This window comes from Hippocampus comes, unplaced genomic scaffold (assembly GCF_001891065.2).
Source record: "Hippocampus comes isolate QL1 unplaced genomic scaffold, H_comes_QL1_v1.1 scaffold176, whole genome shotgun sequence".
Lineage (NCBI taxonomy): Eukaryota > Metazoa > Chordata > Actinopteri > Syngnathiformes > Syngnathidae > Hippocampus > Hippocampus comes.
The window spans coordinates 2544215-2557732 of record NW_017805826.1 but is presented as its reverse complement, the minus strand read 5'-3'; the positions used below and the strand labels follow the sequence as shown (position 1 = coordinate 2557732).

Below are 13518 nucleotides of genomic sequence, written 5' to 3'. Positions count from 1 at the left end.
GCCCACCCACTCCCAATGTGTTATTTGACGGCATGAAAATTACCTGATATTTTTAGTTGGACAGTATGCGTTTTGAATTGAATGTGCAAGCTGAGTCAAAGTAGGACGTTTTGGTGTTTAAGTCAAGAAACTGCCCCCACCCGCCCTCCCGGGGTTAATGGGGTCAGTTGGCCACCAAAGTTCACATCTTGAAAGAATTCAAGCGAGCAGATAAAGGAGGATGGTATTGGATCGCCACTGAAGAGAAAAATAACTTTTCTTTTCTCCTCAATTTCCCATCCGTGGTTCGTATGAGTAGCATTCGCTGCATTTAGTGGTCAGCCAGTATCTCGGTGCAGAAACCATCAGAAGAGAAATAAAAAAGTTAAGCAGATTAATCATAACTGTCTAAATCTCTGTAATTTCTTACTGCAGCAGTTGGATGTCCATTTGATACTTGAAGGGGTTCCATGATAGCATTTATCATGAATGATTTCAAAGACCCCACAAACCCCCACATTGCAGTCACCCTCTTTCACCATGTCATTATTCCCTTGCGGTAGGAGACGGGCCCAGAATCACATCCATCTGTTCAAAGACCTGTGACATGAAAATACCACAACTCTTCAGTCACTAGGATGCAATTTAAATACAACGACAAAGCTGCAAGCCAGAGCGGTTTATGACGGCGCTTACCCATGCATGTGTGACATGGAAAGTGAGTTTCATTTTCTTTTGTAGTTTACAGTTTATAATGTTTTAAGTATATTTAACCCTTTCAGGGACAGCGGTTAGTACAGTGGACATCTTATCATGTTATCAGGTTACAGGGTGCATGAAAGCGTTAATGATAATACTGTATACAACATAACCCTGATATGTCCGATTGGCCAGGTGAGGAAAATATCAAATGGCTTTTTATTTTGATGCTTGCATGACACAATAAATCCAATGTTATTCATTATAGTGTCAAGTCAGATCAGACGGACGGGCGCATGGCAATGAGATGTTAAGAACTTTGTTAATTTTCCTTCTCAGTTAAGAAGTGTGGTCTTTATTTTCCAATGGTATGCATAGAAATGTAAAAAAAAACACCTGCCAATCCAGCGGCAACAAAGATGAAAAAGATTTAAGGAAAACTGGAATGTACTCCCAAATCACAACAGCAGAATTAACAACATAACTGCTGTAAACGTAATTGCCATAAGTGAACTCTTCAATATGGTACTAAAAGGAAAAAAAAAACTCAGACGTCACACATTATAATTAGTTTGCACATGGAACGGGCAGTTTTGTTCTATGTGGCACCTCTGCTCTTCATAATACTTCAGTTAGCCACCAAGAATTAAAACAATTTTAAAAAATTCGAAAATCACATTCCACAAATGGATGCCTACAAAGTTCCACTTCAACTAATATACGTGAATACAATGCTCACATTGCTGGTTTCAGTCCAACACTGAACTAAAAAAATGGAATTGCTGTGACACCGAATGTACTGACTGATTAGGCTTATGGGTTTAAAGTACTCCACAAGGCCTTTGCATGTAGATATTTTTTTTAAAGGCGAGATATCAGATCACATACGTTCAGAAAATCCAAGCATACATCAGCCATTAGTGAACTCCGGCTACTTCTCACGCTTTATCTCTATTGAACACTGTGCACCGAGACCAGACACGCCTTCTGTAGCAGCAAATGGAGTTTCTGTTCCATCGGAATGTTCAAAGGAATATAGTGCAAAACACTATCACAATTACTAAATACATTAAAACAATATACAACCCCCCGCCCCAAAAAAAAAACATAGGTGATTGTTCCAGTTTCATGCCAAAGGACAGTCTCACAAACCATTTGGAAATGAGAAATTACAGTATGTTTGAATAAATTCTCAGAGCCCAAATCCCTTGTGAAAAGTGTCCTTTACTCCTGGGATAAACTCAACGTTTCTCTATCGACCTCTTCTCACGCAAACACACACACACACACACATATCGCTCTCTCTCTCTCTCTCTCTCTCTCTCTCTCTCACACACACACACACACACACACACACACACACACACACACACACACACACACAGAACACAACCATATTATTACTGAAAACGAACCACAACTGAATGAAACAATGAAACAATCAAGTTTATCTTGGTACGATTGTCCTTACATCCATGGAATGTGTTGGGATGCCGCACAAAGTAGAAAGCTTGCCTTCCTCAGTTTCTGTGTTTTTCAGCCCATCCGCCCATCCTCAGTTTACGATTTGTAGCAGTGCGGCATGCTACAAACTTGGGTTCCCCCACACATCCCGAGTTTTTCTCTGTTTCCACAGCAAACAGTTTATCCTCACAATTCCCATAGTTTGACGCATAAAGTCCCATCTGATCTTCCTGAAGTCCTCTGCGCCACTAGGGATCCTCGTCCATGTCATCCAGGTTGGGTGCCATGATGAAGTGTTTGGGGTAAGCAAGACTGTGCTCGTCTGCGTACTCCTCCCAGCGTGCGTCGTCGCTCTCGTGGGTGATGTAGCGTTCGCCTTGCCGCGTCTCAAAGTCCCTGAGGTCCAACCATGTGTGATAGTCCTGATGGGAAAAACAAGTTTGTCAGCAAAGTCAAAAACAATGGAAATATATTATTTCAAGTCATATGGATATCAATATTGAAGTCACCTGCAACCAAGGATGGCTGAGACACTTGTCGACGCTATACCTCTTCCTCATCTTCACTTGGAGAAGATTATTGATCAGATCTGTGGCTGTGACCATGAATGTTTAGACCATGAGTGCATCGCAAAACATATCAAACATTGATCTGTATGCCGCGGGCTCACGGTTTTCAACTGCACTCTTAAAAGTGCCGGATCTTAATATTCATATGAACTGATCGAGAATCGTGATGATATGGCGGCCAGCTGCGAGCGAGTTGTGAGCATATTTACTCAATCAGACGCGGCGGAAGTGTGCGTGACAACAGCCAATCAAAGCCCAGCTTTTCCATGGAACTACGGTTTGCAAGTTAAGGTAAACAGAAAGTAAGCATATGAAGTAAACAATGACTGAACATGCAGCTCAGCGCACCGACTTTTAGAAAGCCATCGCTGTTTGAGTAAAATTTGTTTTACCTGTCAATTCAACTAAGTGCGTAGGAGGGCAGTCGCTTCGATGGGTGTGGGAAATTTGACAGTGATTCATATCAACTTGACGGCAGCACACGTTCAGACACGTAGGCGCTTAAGATGGTGTCTGAGGATGATTCTGGCACTCAGCCAAGGTGAAGAGCGACTCCATTTACCTTCTGCTGAGATGTCCTTCCAGGGCGTAGGGGGGTACATGAAGGCAGCATTCTGAATCTGGTCGTTGATGTCCTCGTCCTCATTGAAAGGGAACGTCCCGCTCAAACTGACGTACACAATAACTCCCACAGACCACATGTCTAACGAGCGATTGTAGCCTTTACTACGTAGGACTTCTGGAGCCAGGTAAGCTGGAGTGCCCACCACCGATCGGCGGAAAGACTTCTCACCAATGATGCGGGCGAATCCAAAGTCACACAGCTTGACCTGGAGGATGGAAGAGAAGTTTGCCTTTGCGCAAAACGCCTGTTCAAAAACAGCGTCCATGTTGACGCAAAACCTTTGTCTTTTACCTGAGGAAAGGGTTCGGCAGAGGCCAACAGCACATTCTCGGGCTTCAGGTCACAGTGAACTATGTTTTTGAAGTGCAGATGTCGCAAGGCCACCAGAATCTACGGCAAACAAAGGGAACAAAAATAAATAAATAAACAAATACATAAATACAAACCTCCAAGAGGAAAATTCCAGATTATGTCCTGTGGTATTGTCAGATTTGCACTACTTTAGGTATTGCCATATTAAAGTAAAGTACAGTGATCCCTCGCTACTTCGCGGTTCACTTATCGTGGTTTCAGTGCATCGCGGATTTTTCAAAAGTATTCATCAGAAAAAAAAAGTAGCGAAAATGCCGCAAAAGGTCCACAAGAGGCAGCGAAAGTCAGCAAAACAAGAGTCACATAGAGCAACATATACAGTACTACATGTATATTTCATGTTTATTTACTGTATTTTGTTATTTATACACTCACCTAACTTATACATCTTATACATGTAAATATATATATTAGTATATAGCACAGGTGTCAAAGTCAAGGCCCGGGGGCCAGATCTGGCCCGCCACACCATTTTATGTGGCCCGCAAAAGCAAATCAAACATGGCAACTTCCATGATGCTTGCTAAAATATGTACCAACATTTCAAATTCTCCTATGTAATAAATAAGAGAGCCATTGTAAGCATTTTCTTGTTGCTAAACACCTCATTACAGTAACTTAAACAACAGTTGAATAAACTGTTATTCTTGACTTCTTTATTTGATTTCATAATGGCCCTCCAAGGGAAATGGTAACTAAAATATGGCCCGCGACGAAAATGGGTTTGACACCCCTGGTATATAGCACTAAGTAATGTTAATTACTACAAACATTGACTTCTACACGCATGTATACCATTAAATTTGGCCATATAAATATAATATATACTCATACACATGTACATATACCTGTACATGTCACCTACTTCGTGGATTTCCCTCTTTCAGGGGTCTCGTCCCCATTAACCGCAATAAGTGAGGGATCACTGTATTGGCAAAGTAATGACCATGAATAGTTGAATCCCGTACCTCACAATTTTTCATGTCATCATCAGATCTCGACTCGCGAGTTGCCCCCCCCCCAATGCATGTTTCTTTGTGGGCCGCGACCAAAACCACAACACGCATTGCAATCTCCTCAAAGCTGACTGGCTATGACAAACGTTCTCCTGGCCACATCAGAGCCAAGCTTGCCATAGCTAATGAGGTTGTTGTTAATGAGGCTGCTTCTGTTCCAGGGTTCATTGAGGCCCAGGAGCCCACTCTTCTTCTAATCAGACCACAAACCCACCGCACACAGCAGCCAGTAATCCTCAGCTAGGGAGAAGGCCCTGATGCCACGCTGACTATTCCCCATAAACAACCCCCGCCCCCGCCCTCCCCACCTCCACAATCAGCTCACTACAAGAATCAACAGGCCTGGAGTCTCAGTAGAGGCTTATGTGCAGTGGGATAACACAAACCACCGACAGAGGCGAGAGTACAGAGACAGGGAGACCATGATAGACAATAAACACCAAAATGCAAGAGTGTTTGCAGAACCACTTTACGAAAAAAAAAAAAAAAAACTCCACCGTATTCATGATATCCAAGAAACAATTGAGGCTCCTGCCATTTGATTCTGAAACATCCAATGAAGACTGGAATCCTGAGGACATGAACGCGTAAAGGAATCTCAGGATTTTAGAGAGAAAACGATTGCTGCAGAACAAACCTGTGTAACTAAAAACTTGGTGATTCGTTCAGGCAACTTGCTCTTCTCACTAGACAGGATCATTTCCAGCATGTCGCCATGCAGCTTCTCCATCACAACAAAGACCCGCTCCGGTGTCTCAAACATGCATTCCAGGTTGACAATGCCGGGATGATGCAGATTCTGAAGACAGAGCAGACACACAGACACACCATAATGAGTTTAAATCGATTGACAAAGAACCAACGATATTATTGTAGACATTCACCTGCAATATGGCCACCTCATTTCTCAGCTGGCTCTCTTGCTTGGTAGGAAATCTCATCTTGTCAATAACCTTTATGGCCACATCTCTGCCACTCTTTCTGTGTTTACCTAAATTACCCCCCAAAACGCATATAAATTAATCAATTAAATGCTGTCTATATGGATTGCTCCTTCTTTGGAAATTGCACACCAGACATACCTCCATACACAATTCCAAACTGTCCTGATCCCAGCACTTCATCTGAGAATATTTGGTACACGGAGGCAATATCCTGTTGAAGAAGTAACAAAAAAATTACCCGGTTGCACTGACAGCTTCGATGAAGGCTGAAGCGACAGCTCAAGCTGTCAGCCAGGTAAGAGTTTTTCTCTTCACCCACCCCTCACCCCTCAAAAAAAGACCATTGTTTAGGAAAAGGGAAACCTTAAACCCAATTTAACCATAAGTAGACCAGATAAATGTCATAGCGCAATGAGGACTTTTCAACTGTTGGCAGCATTTCTTTGCAAATGAGTATCCACTAAATGCACCATGTACAACATGGCCAGATTTGAAATCGTCCTACTTGTACCGTAAATGTCCACATAAAAGTGAGACTTAAGTCCTGAAGAACAAGCTTGAGAAAAGGGCAAGTTCAATGAAAGCTTTGGATAAATTTCTGATATTTTAAATAGCACATGAGTGGATGCTTGAATGCAGGTTCAACAACACAGTAAGCACTGTACTTTGGAAAACAAAAAAAAAAACAAACCAAAAAAAAAAAACCTCACCACATTCTCTTGAATTTGGCAGTTGGACACAGATATGCTGATGGACAGCTCTCCTGGAGGGGGAAAACACATTGGTAACTGATGCAGTCACCTGATCCTTAAGTACTGTAATTACAAGCAGACCTACAGTACATCGCTCACATAGCTTCTTCAAGTTTATCTCAGCTGCATGAAGAAAGTCACAGATCTTCACAATGAGGCGATTTATTATGCAACGAACTGGCTTTCGACAGTGTGACTGAATGGTGCAAGTATGCACCGCTTCATAACAGAGGATTTTGGAAACTCAACATAGGAAAAGCAAGAGAGCAGAACGGGGTGAGTATTTAATGAGCGTTAGGTTGCTGTTGCAATCCTGGAAGACAATATTTGATTTGGAATGATGTCATTCAATGACAAGATGGTTTCTAGTCAGATAAATGAAAGGTCCTGGAAAAACTCATTCTACGTTACAAGCAGCGTATGAAGTCTCTTTCAGCGATTCTGCCGTCCAAAGTTTGAGAAGAAAAATGCTGCGTATGAAAAGAATCCCTCATCTTGCAAACTGCAGGTTAAACTTACGATGATCTTTGCCCGGGCCTGCAGCGCTTGCCACACTAGGCTGAGGTGTGACCGGCATCAGGGCCTGTCTGATGGCCTTCTCCCAGCCTTGAGCCACCTCCACGCCAACTCCTGAGGCAGCCAGAACAGGGCTATGGTAGTGATTGCTATTGTTCTCCCCAACATAGTAGACCATGGTCGCTGTGATAATCTCAAAGCAGTGTGGGTTGCTTCCCTGGGCCAGATTATTGTAATCTCTGCACTGCTCCACCTGGAGAATCTCAGACAGGGGGATCTCCTACAAGAGAGACAGCAAAAACTTTGGCAACTAATGTAGCGTGTACCGGTACTGTATGTAACCCGACTACAAAATTTATGCTGTGTTGTCAAGGTGGTATGCAGCCAATTTATGGCAAACTTTTTTCTTGAAACAAAATCACATTGGAAATCATTCTGTCAAACACGTAGACGCATAAATAAATGCTGTCAGGACAATGGAATGAAATTGTGAAGGCAATGTTTTGGTGCCGGCTTCTCAGTTAGTGCAGTCACATTGAAAAGACAATCCTACTGGAAGATAAAATTGCTCAAGCAACGAGGCATACAGAGAGAGACATTTGAGGTTGAAACAATATGAAATAAAGGCTGTCAACTCACACACTCCACTGGGTCTCATGAGTTGTCCGGTGTAGTCCCAATGCTAACTTCTCCTCACCCTCTCTTTCTTATGAACACACAACAGTTGGAGTAAACTTTAAAAGCCCCCCCCCCCGCCCATCCCCTCCACATTCACTGTCAAATCAAAGTGGGGAGGGAGGGTCAAATGATAAAAACCCCTGAGAGGTTTAACCAATCTGCACTTGCGGAGGCACATGCTGTCCCCTTCCGCGTGGCTCACCACAGAGTATCGGATGAAGTGCTCGCGGTTAGCGGGGCCGAGTCACGTGATCGGGCCCTGTGGCGGGTTGAAGCGCTCTGTTCCCCTGATTACAAGGCAGAGCCAGTCGGAGGCCCCATCTGAGCACGAGCCACTGGCGCTACCACGAGCCACCGAGACAGACGAAAGACGCTGCAAGTACTGTTCGGAAGGGTGGGGCATTAGCGGGTGGGTGGGTGCTTCTGCGTTGGACTGTGACAGGAGTCAATCCAGCAGAGAAAGAGAGAAGCCCCTTTACTCAATAAAAGCAAAAACCACAAGTACAGGGGTCTCATCTCATCAAACGCGGGACCGTTATGGCTTCCAAATGGGGAAAATGGTAGCCGTGCCTGGCGAGTGAGCCGCCGCGCGACCGCCACTAATCAAATTGGAAGTATAGAGCAAAGCGAGGGGAGGACAGTGGCCACAGACTGACGAGCAACAGCATAAGGGATTTCAGTAAAATTACAGGACTACACTCAAGATATACAACTTGAATATCTGGAGAACCTCTGTGTGTACCTCTGAAAAAGCATGTTAAATCTACAGTCGCCGACCCCAACACACTCACAACCTAATGAGATCCAACACGCAAGCTGTATCCAAAAGTATTCCTATCACAATGCTTACTTTGAACTGACATGGACAATTATATCATATAAATCTTTGTTTTGAGGGCGGCATTTTGGTGTATGACTTGCGAAAATTTGCATTTGTTTTCATATTTTAGTTATGCAGTGCAGTTCTACACCACTGCAAACTTCAAACCTATTCATAAAAAAATATTACAATTACAATTGCATGGTTAGACACAATGCCAGTAAGTATGTCATTCCAAGCTGCCTAAAAAATTGCTTACACAATGCTTGGTTATGAGTTGTGACTGGCACTACCAGGAATGTATTAATTTAGCATTATGTTTATTATGTAGGTTCCAGCTTACAGTGCAACTGACCAAGAGCTAATATTTTGACATTCATGTTGGCATATGAGGTAACAGAATTAAAAACAAGTGCTAAATTGATCCACTGCCACTTGCGGTTCAAATTACCGGTAGACTGTCTTTTCGATGACCAAAAAACATCGTCCAAATTTCATTTCACGTTTAACGTGCCGTTAACCCTTTCACAGGAACCGAGTCAGTCCAAGTCATTTCCGGTCCCACCCTTTCAATGTAGAGTATACTGTACTGATTGCACAGCCATACATTGTCGAGAGAATACATCCACGTTGTTGACAGAATGCACAGTCATATGCCACTTTATTATTTTTTGTTCCTCTTTTTCAGAGATAATGGTTAGCTACAAACAAAGTGTGTTTTTGTTTCCCGTAGTTCAGTTGAACTTCTATAAAAATGCGCAATAAAATAAGGTTGCAGGTTTGGTCACATCAGTCTAGAAACCAATCCCAGGCCCGTCTTAAGGGTCTGTTTGGTGATCGTTCATGTTTAATAGCCTTCAAATGATATGATATGAGGAGGAAATCCATCAAATTCGAGATTATTATTCATTTACAAAATAAAAAAAAATTGCATATTTGCTCATCTATCCTCAAATGATATGATATGAGGAGGAAATCCATCAAATGAGAGATTATTATTCATTTACAAAATAAAAAAAAAATTGCATATTTGCTCATCTATCATTGTCAGCAACCTATAGTGACAGGCATAATAATATTATGACCTTCCCTTCGATGGCAGGAGATACAATCGGCTTACCAGTATGTGCCCCACTCATTGCTGTACAATTATTATTATTATTATTATTATTATTGTGTTTCGATTTTTCAAAACATGTATTTGGATGACATTTTTCCAATGTAAAATGGTTGGGAAACGCTGCACTAGAGCACCGTAATACTCACCATCGGAAGGAGCCATCTTAAAACATACAGTGTGACACAAGCAATAAAATAAAAACATCCCAGACACCCTACAGACAACCATCAACACATGTGGAAGTGTTTATCTTGCAGCTCCCTCACTCAGTTCTCAGTAGGTAATGACCAGGTTATTAAGCTCTTGTGGTGCTGTAATGACCAAGTGTGGCCCAGGAAGTGCCCCGCAATTGCTTTTCACGCTTAAAAAAAATAAAATAAAATAGAGCTTGATTGAAAGATTCAATGATCAGGACCATTTGACTTTTGACATCAAGTAATATTAATGGTAAAAAGACACAATACAAGACACATAGAGAATGCTGATTGACATCATTTTAATGAAAGGCTGACTCTCGTTTTTACTTGATAATTGCTGTTAATATTATAAGACTAAAAACCTGGGACATTTCAAGGGGCCGAACTGACCTCCTTATGGTTCAAAAACGCCCTGCAGCTTAGTCACCCAGCTCTCCGCTGTCTTTTGGCGATATTTGCATAACTTTCAAAAGGGGAGCAGTAAATATTCAAATGATAGTTTGAAAATGGCCACAAGTGCAAGATCAAGTAAAAGTAAAAGCTATGAAAGTATACCATAACATGGACTTCATGGAAAAATAGCATTATGACCTCTACAAATGAGTTTGCATGAACCGGTCTGAAATTATATTGAACAACAGACGAGTTAGATTGATGATTACAGGCGAAACGTTTTGGAAGCCTTCTTTTTCCTTGGAGAAACAAGGTTTTTCGATGGCAAGCTGTACTACACCATACTCCCGAGTGTTGATATTTGATTGTAAATAAGAGGTGTCAATGGAAAAAATATTTTACAAAAATAAATGGGTTAAAAAAAAAAAAAAGAAATGGAAAAAAAAAGCTTACCTTTTTTTTTAAACAACATACTCATGTTAAGCAATGTATTTGGATTGAGGTGGAACAAAATAAATCTTTCTTCAACATGATCGATTTTGCTTACTTTATAGAACTTGGCTCCTGTGTCGTTCTGAAAGAGACTCAGACTTTTGCTGTCCAGCCGCCAGTAATGTCTCTTCCTCTGTCCAAAAGAGAGCAAAACCCCAAGTGAGCATATGAGGAAAAACAGAGCTCTCACCAACAAGATCACCAAACACTCATACGTCACACTAATTCTTGAGGGAAAAACGCTTTCGCTCCTCCTGCGTGCACAACTAAATGGAAGCTGTCAGTTGTCACTCTTACCAAGTTGTCTCTGCTGGTAAAATGAACCATCCAGCCCTCCTTCACCACAGTGGAACTCCGCCTCTTAGTGTGCTTGATGGACTGGACCACCCGCATCAGTGGGATGTTGGTGCTTGTGGAGGGGCTAAATTCAAGCACAATCACTTTGAAAGGTATATTTGATCACTTAGTCAAACTGTGGCAAAAAGCAGCGACAGTGCAATATAAGATAAGAAAAGAAAACCTTTATTTGTCTCACAATGGAGAAATTCGAAATATTAGGATAACATCCCCATACCTAATGGTCTTAATGGGCTCCTCATCTTTCTCTCGGTCCAAGAAGGAGGAGTCCATGTCGAACAACCTCTCCTCCGGAGTAGAGAGTTCCTCAGGGTCATCCAGCCCTCTGCTGCCTTCCATGTCACTGCTGTCTACTTCCATTGTATCCAGAGGCGTGTCTGACTCCGGGCCAGGGCTCGCTGGCTCTGCATGTGTAGGTTGCGCATATTTGAGATATTTCAGGGAAATACCTCCAATGCAAACGGATGTGATGTGATTTAGAACTTACCTCCGTTGAAATCCACCTCACCCAAACAGTCTCTTGGTACCTTTGAAGCACACCGCTTATGGCAGTTAAATCTGCAATCTGGTAGAAGGAATTCGAAAAAAACAACCGCATTGTCACTGGTGGAGAAAACCATGCGGAGTACGATATATTTTGTCCATACTTGTCCATACTTTTGTCCATACCTTTACACTGCATTCCCTGACGAAAGATTCCCTTGAGCAGGCGCTTGCAGTACTGGCAGATAGTGGGTCGAGTGTAGGTGTGAATGGCAAAGGTGTGAGGAACCTTAACCCGACCGAGCACCATCTTCTCCATCCAGATAGGCCTGCCACTCCAGGACAGGATTCGCTTCCCCGCTTCTTGATGGGACCTCTGCTGCTGCTGCTGAAGTGGATGCACGAGAAAGGGAAAGCATGGAAGAAGAGCAAGTTGGAGGAGTATGGGACAGAGGAAAACAATGGATAATCAACGATCAATTCTGGAGGAATTGAACTGGATTTCATTCCAGTTAAGATCATGAAATCATGATATACAGTTCGTTTTGTGCACTCAGGCAAATTTGTTCCTCCTCATTCACATCACAAGTACATGCAAATCTACTTAAATTTAATTTATTATCTGCGTTAAAAAAATCCACAAGATGGTGATGCCAAGCAGCTTTCTAAAGGGAACTGACCTCATCCAAGATAACCGCTGCATTCTCTGCAGGTACCGGTCGAGGTACAGAGAGGGACGGTCCTGGCAGCGAGACATTGGACAATCGCCTCTTCCTCACACCAGTACAGTTATTTGGAATCTTAAAGGCACAGCGCTTGTGGTAGTTTAGCCCACACCCTGATGAGTAAACAAAAGGACCTCAGAATGGTTACAATGTGACACATAGCCGGTGGGACGGCAGAGATTTGTAAGTCAGCTGCAACACGGCTCAACTGATAAATTGGTTTGAATACCAGCTACATATGTTGAGATATATATACAAATATTTAACTAAAATCAAACGTGAGAGTTGATAAAATATCAAAAAATAAGAAGTCATCATTCCCATTAGCTAAATGTTGAACGTGTCACCGGTACAGTAAACAGAATTTCAGGGTCTAATCCATGAAAGAAAGTTTTTTTTAAAATTAAATTTGATTTGTGTGTGTGTGTGTGTGTGTGTGTGTGTGTGTGTGTGTGTGTGTGTGTGTGTGTGTGTGTGTGTGTGTGTGTGTCTAACCTTCACATTTAAGCCCCTGCCGAACAAGACCCCATAACATCTCCCCGCAGTAGTCACAGAAAGTGGGGGCTTTGTAGGAGTGGACATAAAGGGCATGAGGTCGAATCTGGAAGTCTTCAACTGTGGCTTGGGCTAGAACCAAGAGTAAAATGATGTAACCAAGCTTGAAAAACCAAAGCCATCCAGAGAGGGATGAGAAGAAAGTGGAAGTTGAGATAGAAGTGAGGAAAAAGGAGAACTCGTGGACATTGGATCAAATTCATTTCAATGTCAATATTGCTGACACCAAATCCGAGCTTCAAAGACATTCAAATACAGAAATGGGTTGCCTGCAAATATGGCTGCTATGTCTGCATTGTTACAGTAGAGGGCATCACATCTGTGCAGCGACAAAACTTCTTTCAATCATAAAGGGGACTGACAGAATCCAGAGAAGCGTGCCATATGCATGTGCTATCGGTCCGTTGCCGTTATTTATAATCCAGAGGAGGTGTGGGATTTGTCTCTCTTCCTGTTTCTCTATTTTCTCACTTTGTGGTTTTGTGTCAAATCAACACTGACTTCATTGTTGGCAGTAAGAGTCGGTTCGTCATGTGAACGTGTGACTCACTAAAAACGAGACGTCTAAAATTGTGAGGTGACAGCTGCCAAACAAGCACGTGCATCCAAAACTTTGTTCTTTGTTTCAGCTTGTATAATGTGTGTATGGATTTTTTTTTCATGCTCACATAAATGGAATGATTCTTCCTTTCATTCAGAGTGCATATATCATTCTGTCTCCTTTTCAACCACTGGCATGCTTCCCCCCCGCCCCCCCTTTTT

General features: G+C 42.3%; 1 protein-coding gene across 2 annotated transcripts in view; it reads right to left on the bottom strand.

Moving 5' to 3' along the window:
* Window positions 1-2111: 2111 nt before the first annotated feature.
* prkd3 (protein kinase D3) overlaps window positions 2112-13518 on the bottom strand; it is a 35495-nt gene continuing 24088 nt past the window's right edge. The window contains exons 4-19 of one of the 2 annotated variants that reach the window (XM_019887250.1): window positions 12697-12828; window positions 12157-12314; window positions 11663-11864; window positions 11481-11558; window positions 11211-11397; window positions 10934-11057; window positions 10692-10769; window positions 6940-7216; window positions 6379-6431; window positions 5807-5879; window positions 5609-5715; window positions 5362-5523; window positions 3628-3726; window positions 3274-3541; window positions 2652-2737; window positions 2112-2564 (exon numbers count right to left, since the gene is read on the bottom strand). In XM_019887250.1, coding sequence (XP_019742809.1) covers window positions 2391-2564; window positions 2652-2737; window positions 3274-3541; window positions 3628-3726; window positions 5362-5523; window positions 5609-5715; window positions 5807-5879; window positions 6379-6431; window positions 6940-7216; window positions 10692-10769; window positions 10934-11057; window positions 11211-11397; window positions 11481-11558; window positions 11663-11864; window positions 12157-12314; window positions 12697-12828 — 2258 coding nt within the window. In that variant the 3' untranslated portion in view covers window positions 2112-2390. The remainder of the gene's footprint in view (window positions 2565-2651; window positions 2738-3273; window positions 3542-3627; window positions 3727-5361; window positions 5524-5608; window positions 5716-5806; window positions 5880-6378; window positions 6432-6939; window positions 7217-10691; window positions 10770-10933; window positions 11058-11210; window positions 11398-11480; window positions 11559-11662; window positions 11865-12156; window positions 12315-12696; window positions 12829-13518) is intronic. The other variant, XM_019887251.1, reaches the window with a different exon arrangement.